This window comes from Doryrhamphus excisus, chromosome 2 (genome assembly GCF_030265055.1).
Source record: "Doryrhamphus excisus isolate RoL2022-K1 chromosome 2, RoL_Dexc_1.0, whole genome shotgun sequence".
NCBI classification, from domain to species: Eukaryota; Metazoa; Chordata; class Actinopteri; order Syngnathiformes; family Syngnathidae; genus Doryrhamphus; species Doryrhamphus excisus.
Window position 1 is genome coordinate 4,968,272 of NC_080467.1, and position 13,824 is coordinate 4,982,095.

Below are 13,824 nucleotides of genomic sequence, written 5' to 3' on the forward strand. Positions count from 1 at the left end.
CCAAAATCTGCACCATGTACTTCAACTGGACAGAGAACATACAGGAACACGCCAAATCTAAATACAAAGTTCGGGATCACTCGTTTCAATCTTGTGATAACGTGAGCTCAAAGTGCCGAGTGTACAAAAATGGAAACCCAAGACAATGGACCCCTGAAGAATCAATAATGAATGGACTTTTTACTGAAAATAATTGTTAATGGTTTTATTTCATTTGAACATGCATCAGATTACAATTGAATGCATCCCATAATCAGTTCCCAGTTCCACATGTCCAAAAGGAGTAGGAAGAAGCAAAGCTTATTAAATCCTACCCCTCCATCTGGTACTTTTACAATCAGTAACTGTTACATTTGTTCACTTCCTGCTTTCCTAATATAGTTTAAATTTGTTTTATATTTTTTTATTTTTTGTCGCGTACCAAAGTACGAGGTGATATGACCATCCAATGACATAATGGGTACCATAGTAAGTGTCAATATAGTGATATATATAGCACATCATGACTGGTTCAAGACTCTTCATCCTTGTATTTAGCAAATGTATTTAATTTATTATTTTTTAATAAATTTTTATTAATTTTTATTTAGCTTTTTTAAATTTTTAATTTATTTTTTTGTCACGTACCAAAGTACGAGGTGATATGACCATCCAATGACATAATGGGTACCATAGTAAGTGTCAATATAGTGATATATATAGCACATCATGACTGGTTCAAGACTCTTCATCCTTGTATTTAGCAAATTTATTAATTTTTTATGAATATTTATTAATTTTTATTATTTTTGAAATTATTATTTTTTTATAAATTTTTATTCAGTTTTATAAATTTTTATTTATTTATTTATTTTGTCACGTACCAAAGTACGAGGTGATATGACCATCCAATGACATAATGGGTACCATAGTGTCAATATCCATTCCATAGTTTGATTCCACATACTGAAATGCTATGGCTTTTTAACGTAGTCCTAGCGTAGAAGTGTTTCAAATTTAGTTCTTCTTGTAGAGAAGTATTGGATGACATTTTTAGCTAATTGGTTATTTTTAGCCTTATGTGTAAAAAATGTGTAAAAATGTGTAAAATGCAGAGCTTACCACCTGATAATTGCTATCTCCTCCAAATAGGTACTGACCCAGATCCAAGAAGGCCAGCATGCATCCCAAAGACCACATGTCGATGGCCTCGGAGATTGGGAGGCCCAGGATAACTTCAGGTGCCCTGCGGGTGACCGCGTCGCCAAAATTGTGACGCACACGGTGAAGTGACCACGTCGAGCGTAAAAAACGGAACTCACCTGTACCCCAGAGCCTGACAGGTTTTACCATGAAACGTCGCCGCCCGGGAAATGCTGCGGCACATGCCAAAGCCCACTAGCTTCACTCTGGTGGGCTTGGCCTGGTAGTTGACCAGCATGACATTGTCCATCTTTAAGTTGGTGTGGATGAGTCCAAGGCTCTTCAGGGCATCTAAGGCTGTTAACAGCTAGCACCAAGTTTACATTGATGTCAGTAGTCGGCAACATTGGCTTCCTTCGTTTAGTTGATTAGAGACTGACCTGATGCGCAATGGGACGGATGTCCACAAGGGAAAAAGTGGCCCAGTTGTTCCTCCTCATCAGGCTGTACAACGACATATCCAGAAGCTCAAACACCAAACAGGTGTAACCTTCAAATGTGAACGTCTCCAAGAAGCACACAATGTTTTTCTTGTCCGGATCAAGAACTTTGACAGCTTTCAGCATTTCAAGCTGCGGAGAAAAGCAATAAGAACGCCATCATCTGGACAAAATCTAAGACGACTGATGAGGACTGGGTGACCTACTTCCAATTTAGCAACCTTCACTTTGGTGACCACTTTGAGGGCCACATCTTTTCCTGTGGTCAGGTTAGCGCATTTAAAGACTTTGGAGAATTTGCCCTCAAAGAGGATCTTCTGGATGTGGTAGTGGCTGGCCTTGGTGTTCACAAGGACTGTGACTGCCACCGACTTGGAGACTGCGAGTGGGAACACGCCGTTGACATCTGGAGACGCCGACACACGTAAAGGTCAGTGACCTCGTACTCTCACTTTATGCATCGATTATACGTATAAACAGTGCAATAAACACGTAGACGTGTATGAAATATACGTTCAATGAAGACATCACTATGTGTAAAGAGGTTGTCAAGACGTCCCATACTGTCTTCAGCCATGTCACCATAAGACAGGGGTCTCAAACACGCGGCCCCGCGGGCCAAATGTGGCCCGCAGGACACGAGTTTGAGGCCCCTGCTTTGATATGAAAGTTTAATGTTAGTGCGGCCCGCGCAAGTTTGATATGGATGCTGTATGGCAGGGGTCCTAAACACGCCGCCCGCGGGCCAAATGTGGCCCAGGACACTCGTTTGAGGCCCCCGCCTTTATATGAAAGTTTAATGTTAGTGTATCATGTACCCAGAAAAAATTATTAAGTTTGATTAATGTTCATGTTAAAGGCTAAATAACTGTAAATAGTTATCCTCCCTATCCGTGTGGAAGTGGTAAGTTTTTGGCTATTTAAGTTTAAAGGGAATAACTTGAAGGCTACCATATAGGTCGCTAGCGCTCTAGTTTGCGAGTTAGCATGTGTCTCATGCTAATTTTAATCTGAAAAAAAATAATTTGTCTACCCACCAACTATATGTGGTTTCTTAAGTTTTTATTATTATTATATTTATTTATTACTGATTGATTGATTTTCTTTATTCTTGATTTGTTTATTTATTTTTTTATCTTATTTTGTGCAGAAAAATAAAAATTAAGATATTTGAGAACAGTGGAATGTTTTATCAGAGCTTTTATTGTAGAAAATCGGAACCAAAGCACTGAAAAAGTTTGTATATTTTTCTGTTTTTAATAAATGCGTTTTTTTGTTTTTTTTTGGAAAACCTGATGCGGCCCAGCCTTGCCCAGACCCTAGCTCCAGTGGCCCCCAGGTAAATTGAGTTTGAGACCCCTGCCATAAGAGCATAGATATTTGCTACCTGTGATGTCTTCTCCTTGTAATCCTCTCTGCAAACCCAACATCTCCACTCAACCGACACACAACACTCACCAGCAGCATCATTATCATTAGCATCAATATGGACAACCGTCCACCTGCGGCGAGTGTCTCTTTTGTGACACCAGTGTCCCATGTGACATCACTTTCTGCTGATGACATCACTATCACGGTCTTCTGTCATGACGCTGCACTTCTCATGAGGTCATATCTCATTAGAGAAACAGCGTACATCCATGTGGGAAAACTGAGTCCGGTAATGCAAGTAATTCCCTCTATTCCGGTTTGATTATTGCTCCCTGGCTAGATATTGTTTTTTCAGAAATTAATAAATGATTGCTGATTTATGAATGAATGGTAGACTATGGTTTATTAGCCAAAACATATTGAAATACAAGTAATGTGTAGTATTGTGGTCACTAGGTGGCAGTAATGACACAAAAGATTGTGACATTAGCTTACATTACATTGCCTTTAAAGGGGAACTGCACTTTTTTGGGGGGGAATTTTGCCCATCATTTACAATCCTTATGTGAAACATGAACATATATTTGTGTGAGCCATTTTGAGAGGAGCCTTCTTTTTGTTCAACAGTGGTTTTGTGGTCTTGGAACTCTGCCATGTAGGCTTTTTTTTGTCCAGTGTCCATCTTATGGTTGTTGTGAAGTCTTTTGTGACCCCTTGGATGAGTTGTCACTGCCTACTCCTGTTTTTCCTACTCCTGGGAAGGTTCACCATTGTTCTGTGTTCGCCATTTGTAGATAATGGCTCTCACTTAGAGCTGGGCGATATATTGATATTTGTTTTTAACATGATATCATTAAAAATAAGGTATATCGTTTATATTGACATAGACTGGATTTGCGGTCTCAATATGGCGCCACCTGAGTGCAAGCTAGTTACGGGAGCTCCATGTTTTCCGCTGCGTTTTTAGTATTTTCACGAGGAAAAGCGGTAGAAAATGAATGAATGAATGTCTATCGGTACTCATGTGAAACTTTATCAAAATGTGACCATGCAAAAAAATACATTAATTAATTAATTCATTCATTTTCTACCGCTTATCCTCACGAGGCTCGCGAGGGGTGCTGGAGCCTATCCCAGCTGTCTTCGGGCGAGAGGCGGGGTCCACCCTGCACATATAGACAAACAACCATTCACACTCACATTCATACCTATGGACAATTTGGAGTCGCTAATTAACGTAGCATGTTTTTGGAATGTGGGAGGAAACCGGAGTAGCAAAATACACATTTACGATAAAATGAACCAATTCATTTGGTTAAGTATTTCAAGTTAAGATACTTGTATATATATTTTTAGGGATATGTGACTGTAAAAAGTATTGCACCAGTAGTCCATCGCAACATAATGACAACGCATTGTTGTTCGCTTCTCTATGTTGTGTGTGTGTGTGTGTGTGCGAGTGTGCTATCGACATGGATTTGAACGACAGTCACCTTATTTGGCCCAAATTAAAGTGCTCAACAATTTTTTACACAGTTTATTTTGTGATTGTGAAATATATTCTTTTAAACCAATATCGATGCCAGTCGTAAACGGTCCCTTTTTAACTTTCTGTCGTCTCTTTGGCGATGACAGCCAACTATATGGAACTGAGTTATAAGTGACTTGGACGATGCATACTTCAAAAGTTCTTATCTTTTATTGCTGGGTAATCAGCCGGTGCAATATGCACTCGGTGTCTGTGATCGATTCTGTTAGATGTCCTGCAAGTCTGGAAGCTTCTGGCTGCGGGATCTATATTTGACTTGGATGTTCCCACAACAATGTGGACTTTGGACCACGTGATGTGCGCGCATGCACGGCGCTGAGCCCAGTGTCTAAAGTCTCAAGAGACCGTTATCTTTCAATTCTCTGAACGTAAAATTTGCCATTGTTGGAGCATTTGCCTTAGAAAGTTCAAGTCAGCCCAAGTGGGTCAAGTGAGTCCCACCCCCTGTTAAGCGGAACCACTTGGACTTGAACGTTCGTCTTTATCAAGCACTAAAACATTTACTGTCGTTTTTTTTCAATAGACGTGCTTGTCAATCATGGCGCTGACCTCCTTAGGCTGTAGTCTGTCGCTAAGCAACTTAAACACCAATACAGCCTGTTACCTTTCTTGTATGTGTGTGTGTGTGTGTGTGTGTGCTGACATTAACAAAGATTACCTCAAATAAACCAATGCTGCTTTGGTCCAGTGACCCCTGCGTGACTGGACCAGCCCCAATATTTATTTTGGAAGTTGACCTCCAGAGTCTACAGCTGGCAGGACAACATGACCATGAGCACATCCTCCAAATGGCATGGCAACAATAACAATAATAATAATCATTAGTATTATTCAATAAGCACTATTTGCATCTTAATGTTTGTTTCAAGTACGTTACTTTTATCCATTTCTAGCAAGTATGCGCATGCTTGCACACGTGCATGCTTGCATGCAAGCACGGCTACAACTAAGGACGTACAGTATGAGGACATGTAAAGTCATATAAGGATGCATCAAAAGAACATTGTGGCATCAAAGTCTGAGGATGTCAATCTGTATCAACATAAAGATATTGTGGCTTCAAAGTCTATGTAAGGATGTAAAGCCATACAGTATGAACATAAAGATATTATGCCATCAAAGTCGATATGAGGACACGGTGTGCCAGAACATCAGGAGTACAAAGAATAGCATTTAGTGATGTCTGGATGCTTTATTATGGTGGGGTTTATGAATGTATTTCAATATTTTTTCTGTTTGTATTATTATTATTATTATTATTTTTTACCAGCATAGAATTTGTGCTTTTTGGGTTAGTGAATACAATGTCCATTAATTAAAACCTTACATTTGTTGATGGAATACAAGTCATTCAGAAACGGATGGAGCCTGGCTGACTTTTCTCATGGGATGCCAGGCTCAGCACATATTGCTACAAAATCTTTAACCATCAGTAATGGCGCTGCTTGTAGTTAGGAAGATGTAGTAGCGGTGTAATTCCATTCACATTATTATTCTTATATATAAGACACCTTATTTTCTTTATACAATTAAGCAAGATATGGCAAATAGTGCTCTTATTTTGAAAGCCGGAAATGTGTGTTGAAAGTCTGACGGTTAAGACGAATAAACGGGCCTCTCATGTTTAGTTGCACGTTGTCAAGTGAGCATTGTAAAATGCTTGCTTAAAAGTGTTCAAATATAGGCATACATACAAAAGGCCCCACCAGCATGCTCTGCTAAACTCATTCATTCATTCATTCATTACCGCTTTTTCCTCACAAGGGTTGCGGGGGTGCTGGAGCCTATCCCAGCTGTCTTCGGGCGAGAGGCGGGGTACACCCTGGACTGGTCGACAGCCAATCACAGGGCACATATAGACAAACAACCATTCACACTCACATTCATACCTATGGACAATTTGGAGTGGCCAATTAACCTAGCATGTTTTTGGAATGTGGGAGGAAACCCACGCATGCACGGGGAGAACATGCAAACTCCACACAGAGATGGCCAAGGGTGGACTTGAACCCTGGTCTCCTAGCTGTGAGGTCTGCGCGCTAACCACTCGACCGCCGTGCAGCTATCTTAAATAGCTTCCAATAGCCCCAATAACTATTTGCAAGATTCTAGGTTTGATAGTAACATGTCAATATGTCGAGGCTAGCAAAAATTTATTGACTTTGTTTTTATTTGTTGGCGAGAGATGAGGAAAATAGACATGTTGCCATGTGCATGTGTCTATTTTCCTCATCTTGTCACGTTTTAATCTGGCAACCTCATGTGGCATCTACACTGTCGGCAGAGAGCATTCTGATTGGACCCTTTGGACACTGACCAGGACCATGTGACCATGACCTGGGAGAGTAGCTCTTGGACTGGAAAGATCCGAAACGAGCGGTCAGTGAGGAAGCATTTTTAGCTTTAACAGCCTGAGGGGGGTGAGTGAGAGCACACTGTCACCAGAACAAGGGACTCAATCCGAAATCAATTTCAAACATCTAATTAACGAGGACCAAAACATGACGTCCAACCAAACCTAATCTTCATCATCATCTCTCCTGTTCCTGTGTCAGCAGACATTTGAGGACGATTTGCTACTTTTGGATGATATTTGCGTTGAGACGCAGCCAAGAGTGTCAATGTTTGTGCAGTGAGGTCCCAAGCCAGGTCCCATGAGTTACCCAGAAGCTACCACCAGAGGGCACCACTCCTCTGCACACAGGAGGAGGCTGCCTGACGGGGCCCCCATCACATAGCTCACATAGCTTAGCTGAGCTAACACAGGCCAGCTAAGCATGCAATAGCCCATACCCAACAGCCAGCCCAGCCTTGCCCTGATTGGCCTAACAGGAGGTCAGCTTCCTGCTGATTGGCTACAGACGACACCATCTGACGGCATATGCAAATGGATCTGTCAGTAGAAAGGCTTGAAGAACAGAAACCGCTCACCACTGACGCAGCACTGCGAGCTGCAAGAAGATCAGGAGCGACCTGGGAATGTTTTACTAGGAACTGCTGTCAGACCACTTGGATCTGCTGCTTTTTTTTTTCCCATGAGTGCTGCCAGGTGAGTGCACATTTTGAAGAATTCAGAGAGCCGCAAATACGGAGACAGTCGCTTCTGCTTGGCGTCCAAAAACTTCTTTTCTGGTCAATCTAGTCCGTGTCTAACTTTGAAGGTCAAAAGTTTGGAAGAGCTTACGGAGAAGTTTCTAACTGCGTTTCATTTGACCCCCTCCTCCCCGCACTCTTTGCAACCCCACCCCCTGCCTTTGCCTTCAACCCCCCCCACCCCCAGCCTTCTCAGGTCGTTGAGTCCGTCAGCGATGCCAGGTCCAGTCATGCCCATAGACGTGGCCATGAGGTTCTACATCAGCCACTCTCCTCCCCCTCTCAGAGGCTTCCTGAGCGCCTATGAGGCTCCTCGACACAGAGCCAAGAACCGGGCCAACCAGGCGGCTCTGCGGCCCTGCCTGAGCAGCCAGCAGAGGCCGACCCAGGACGACGGCTGGAGCGGCAAAGGTGTGAAGAAGAAGGTGGTGTTTGCCGACACCAAAGGCATGTCGCTCACCGCCATCCACGTCTTCTCCAAAAACGAGGACGAACACGACGCGGCAAACGCGGAGGAATTGCAGTTCGACATGAGCGACTTGGAGAACGCCGCCATGGAGCTGAAGATCAGCGCAGTGCGGAGCCTGACTCTGGACTTTAAGCAGCCCTCAGCCGACTACCTGGACTTCCGGAGCCGCCTGATCCGGAATTTGGTCTGCTTGGAGAACTGCTCGCTGCAGGAGCGATCACTGACCGGGACCGTCAAGGTTCGCAATGTGGGCTTTGAGAAGTGTGTGCAGGTGCGAGCCACCTTCGACTCGTGGGCCAGCTTCAGCGACGTGGACTGCACCTTCATGAACAACGTGTACGGCGGCCATGACACCGACACCTTCGCTTTTGTGCTGGATCTGCCCACCCACATCCCCCCACAGAACCAAGTCGAGTTCTGCATCTGCTTCAAAGTCGGGGACCAGATCTTTTGGGACAATAACGATGGCAAGAACTACGTGATCAAGCATGTGGGTTGGACCGGCGGATCTTCTACGGGTTCTGCTGAACACAAAAAAGCGGCAGAGTCCAGAAGTGGCGGAGTAAAGGTTCTGGAGATGGACCTGGACCAGTTTGGCAGTCCTCGCATGTGCAGCGGCTTCTTCTCAGGCTGGCAAAGCTGGGGCCATGTCGACACCGCCGTGCCGTACTGGTGAGAACCTTGGCCTGGGTGTGGTAGGAATCCACCGACCCGTCCAGCTGGAATCGAACGTGCACTGACTGATTACGTCCTTCATATTGAAGGGGAACCGAACGCTGGTCCGAACGTACGCAGGATTGTTTTGGACTTGAAATGCACCTTGAATATACGTGCTGATGTCATCAGATGGCGACCGCACGTGATTGCTTTGGCGGTCCCGCTACATCGGCAGCGGTCCGAATGTCTTTCTTAGTTTGCACATTCTGTATGTATGCGTGTGTGTGGCTGTCAATCAAATGTTTCCTTGAACTTTTATGGCACAAAATGTTGACTTGTTTGGAATAAAAGTTTATATTTCTGCACGTCTCCTTTTTATTGTCCCATTTTTGATGATGATGATGAGTTGCCATGGAGACATCTTGTGTCATGTACCAAAAGGGTTAAAGTTCAACCCGCCGGGCACACATCTGCATCGAGGGCTGGACCGCAGCATCATGCCAAAAACATTCCTGCTGGATCACAAGTGGAATTCCATGCAGGAAGTCCACACGCGGGTGTGGTGTTGCGACTTCCTGTTTGTCTCAAAGGCGCCGTGCCATTGTCACGCTCACGGTTGCAAGGGAGATAAGCGCTGCCTTTGGCGTGAAATGTGCGTTCGCCGTCACGTGCAACCCCCGCAAGCGTGCGGCCGCTCAAACATTAACTGGCACAGTAGAGGTCACCGGACGTCCATTTTGGACCCCGGGTGCCACTTTTGACAGCCTGCCATTAAAGCTACAGGTGTGGAGGCGGATACGGACCACGGCCCTGCTGATCAACGAGCACTTGATCCTGATTGATCAGCAGGAAGATGGTGCGCTTCCTTGTCTCGTTGTGACCCCCCCATAGGATGTGATAACCTTTTTCCACGTGAACAAAGGCAAACATGTTTCATGTGAACATGTGTGACCACGTTGCCAGCGACATTCTTCAAGCTTTTTCTTCACTTCCTGTCAGGCCAGGAAACCACGCTGTGGAGATCAGCGTGGGCCTTCCAAAGGAGGCAAGAGTGCAGCTAGCTTGCGCTAACACGGTGGTTTTAGCTTGTTTTGGCTGTGCTAACGTGAGCTGCAAAATTGTGCTAACTTTGACCGCCACCTCTGCACATGCTAATGTTAGCATTGTGCTAACCTTTTGGTGAGCTGTAGCCTCAAAGTCCACTGTGGACGTTCAAGAGTTCAGGTAAAGATGCACGAGTCCGAACCGCGACCACGCTATCACGCTGGTGTGTGTCGAAAGAAGTTAGCAGGCTAATGCTAACTGGAGCAGCTAATCAGCCGCTTCAGGACGGCTCCACAAAGTTCTTGAGACTTTATGGTCCTCGTGTGTGCTGATAAGAGAGCGGTGATAAGACAGGCGGAGACGTGAAGATAACGATAAAGTTGCTCAAGTGGGTCAACTCTGGTTCTGATTGAAGCTCTTGCTGGAGCTCCGTCTCTTGAGTGTTCCTCAAAGTGGGAGGGGCTCCACAGTCGTCCTGATGCCGTGGCGTGGTCTTTCACACCCTTCCTGTCAAGGTGATCGTTGTGATGGATCAGTGACAGCTGGAGTAATGCAACACTCGGTGGGATCACGCCGTGAGAGCGTGATCAGCTGCTGGATGCTTTGGGGGGGGGGCGGGGCTACATGTTCTGCTTTTGTCCACTGACTTGGGGATCACATGAGGTCTGGGGTGGGTGGGTGGGTAGGGCTTATGTGAAATGGACTGAACGAATGAGAGGCAATATTGCTAAGTAAACATCAAAAGGATGTGTATTAGTCAAATAAACACGGGGGGGGGAATGCTTATGTAAGCGGAAAAAAAAAAGCTCCAACAACTCTCAGGTGAGGCCCCACACCTTTTGGCAGATCGCTCATGCTAAAAGCCATTGAGCGTTTTTGATTATACAATTACGTTGTTTCACACAAAACCATTACAGTTGGCCACAAACAATATTTAGCAATTCAAACAAGCCAACCCAACTTGTTGTGCAACACGCCTGGCACTCTCAGCTGGGTGTGCGCATCAAATATTTATCAAACAATTAGAATTACTCAGCAGCGTTGACACAGCTAGAGCCGACATGTTCAATATTCCCTGTCTAGACAGATATAGCACACACTATGTTCTTTGTTCATTCTAATCAGGACCATGCCACTGAAACAGGCTAACAAATTAGCATATGTGACTGACCACTGCTAACATGCTAACATGCTAATAAACCACATGCATCATGGACCATGTCACTGAAACATGCTAACAAACCACATGCATCATGGACCATTCCTCTGAAACATGCTAACAAATCAGCATCCGTCACTGACCATGCTGTTGAAACATGCTAACAAACCACATGCATCATGGACCATGCTACTGAAACATGCTAACAAACCACATGCATCATGGACCATGCCACTGAAACATGCTAACAGACCACATGCATCATGGACCATTCCTCTGAAACATGCTAATAAACTACATGCATCATGACCATGCCACTGAAACATGCTAACAAACCACATGCATCATGGACCATTCCTCTGAAACATGCTAACAAATCAGCATATGTCACTGACCAGGCCACTGAAACATGCTAACAAATCAGCATACGTCACTGACAAGTCCACTGAAACATGCTAACAAACAACATGCATCATGGAACATGTCACTGAAACATGCTAACAAACCACATGCATCATGGACCATGCTACTGAAACATGCTAACAAACCACATGCATCATGGACCATGCCACTGAAACTTGCTAAGAAATCAGCATCCGTCACCGACCATGCCACTGAAACGTGCTTACAAACAACATGCATCATAGACCATGTCACTGAAACATGCTAACAAACAACATGCATCATGACCATGCCACTGAAACATGCTAACAAACCACATGCATCACGGACCATGCCACTGAAACATGCTAACAAACAACATGCATCATGACCATGCCACTGAAACATGCTAACAAACCACTTGCATCATGGACCATTCCTCTGAAACATGCTAACAAATCAGCATACGTCACTGACCAGGCCGCTGAAACATGCTAACAAATCAGCATACGTCACTGACCATGCCACTGAAACATGCTAATAAACTACATGCATCATGACCATGCCACTGAAACATGCTAACAAACCACATGTATCATGGGCCGTGCCACTGAAACATGCTAACAAACACTCGTACAGCTAGAGTCATGCCACTGAAACATGCTAAAAAATAAAATGAATTATGGACCATGCCACTGAAACATGCTAAACATATAGTCATTAGTTCCCCAGTAACTGCTCATAATGTATGGGCTTTGGTCATTAGGTCCCCAGTAACTACTCATAATGTATGGGCTATGGTCATTAGTTCCCCAGTAGATACTTATAATGTATGAGCAATAGTCATTAGTTCCCCAGTAACTACTCATAATGTATGGGCCATGGTCATTAGTTCCCCAGTAGCTACTCATAATGTATGGGACATGGTCATTAGTTCCCCAGTATCTACTTGTAATGTATGGGCTTTGGTCATTAGTTCCCCAGTAACTACTCGTAGTGTATGGGCTTCGGTCATTAGTTCCCCAGTAACTACTCGTAGTGTATGGGCTTCGGTCATTAGTTCCCCAGTAACTACTCATAGTGTATGGGCTTCGGTCATTAGTTCCCCGTAACTACTCATAATGTATGGGCTATAGTCATTAGTTCCCCAGTAGCTGCTCATAATGTATGGGCTTTGGTCATTAGTTCCCCAGTAGCTGCTCATAATGTATGGGACATGGTCATTAGTTCCCCAGTATCTACTTGTAATGTATGGGCTTTGGTCATTAGTTCCCCAGTATCTACTCATAATGTATGGGCCATGGTCATTAGTTCCCCAGTAGCTACTCATAATGTATGGGCCATGGTCATTAGTTCCCCAGTAGCTACTCATAATGTATGGGACATGGTCATTAGTTCCCCAGTATCTACTCGTAATGTATGGGCTTTGGTCATTAGTTCCCCAGTAACTACTCGTAGTGTATGGGCTTCGGTCATTAGTTCCCCAGTAACTACTCGTAGTGTATGGGCTTCGGTCATTAGTTCCCCAGTAACTACTCGTAGTGTATGGGCTTCGGTCATTAGTTCCCCGTAACTACTCATAATGTATGGGCTATAGTCATTAGTTCCCCAGTAGCTGCTCATAATGTATGGGCTTTGGTCATTAGTTCCCCAGTAGCTGCTCATAATGTATGGGACATGGTCATTAGTTCCCCAGTATCTACTTGTAATGTATGGGCTTTGGTCATTAGTTCCCCAGTAACTGCTCATAATGTATGGGCCATGGTCATTAGTTCCCCAGTATCTACTCATAATGTATGGGCCATGGTCATTAGTTCCCCAGTAGCTACTCATAATGTATGGGACATGGTCATTAGTTCCCCAGTATCTACTCGTAATGTATGGGCTTTGGTCATTAGTTCCCCAGTAACTACTCGTAGTGTATGGGCTTCGGTCATTAGTTCCCCAGTAACTACTCGTAGTGTATGGGCTTCGGTCATTAGTTCCCCAGTAACTACTCGTAGTGTATGGGCTTCGGTCATTAGTTCCCCGTAACTACTCATAATGTATGGGCTATAGTCATTAGTTCCCCAGTAGCTGCTCATAATGTATGGGCTTTGGTCATTAGTTCCCCAGTAGTTACTCATAATGTATGGGCTTTAGTCAATAGTTCACCAGTAACTACTCATAATGTATGGGCTATAGTCATTAGTTCCCCAGTAACTAATGTATTTTTATGTACCTTATTGTAAATTGTGGATCATTGTGTCTATGATGGACAATAATTGATGACTTGCAAAAAATGATTGATCAGGTGACACCTGGGGAAAAAAATCTTGGCATGTGCAGGAAATGAGTGTGTTGTGTTTTGACACAAACGTGTCGTCACTAAAGACATTACACACCGATGAGAGATGGAAGCCATGTTTGTTGTGCAACAAGAAGCTCTCTGTGAGCATGAGAGGAGAAAGATGGTGACATAGGAAGATGGGGTCGTCAT

The 13,824-nt window shown here is 44.2% G+C and overlaps 2 protein-coding genes across 4 annotated transcripts in view; both read left to right on the forward strand.

Moving 5' to 3' along the window:
* Positions 1 to 1,905: 1,905 nt before the first annotated feature.
* The window catches only part of LOC131104363 (ankyrin repeat domain-containing protein 1-like), a 47,628-nt gene continuing 35,709 nt past the window's right edge, over positions 1,906 to 13,824 (forward strand). For both annotated transcript variants that reach the window (XM_058051459.1, XM_058051467.1), the window contains exon 1: positions 1,906 to 2,052. The gene's annotated coding sequence lies outside the window, so the exon portion shown is untranslated. The remainder of the gene's footprint in view (positions 2,053 to 13,824) is intronic.
* LOC131104355 (protein phosphatase 1 regulatory subunit 3C-B-like) lies at positions 1,909 to 9,122 on the forward strand. Of its 2 annotated transcripts, XM_058051435.1 has the most exons (3): positions 1,971 to 2,052; positions 7,101 to 7,591; positions 7,823 to 9,122. In XM_058051435.1, exons 2-3 carry the CDS (start codon positions 7,578 to 7,580, stop codon positions 8,778 to 8,780), a joined length of 972 nt encoding a protein of 323 aa, XP_057907418.1. In that variant the 5' UTR covers positions 1,971 to 2,052; positions 7,101 to 7,577; the 3' UTR covers positions 8,781 to 9,122. The 2 variants fall into 2 exon arrangements, with proteins under 2 accessions (XP_057907428.1, XP_057907418.1); XM_058051445.1 differs by lacking the exon at positions 7,101 to 7,591 and having other exon boundaries at positions 1,909 to 2,052.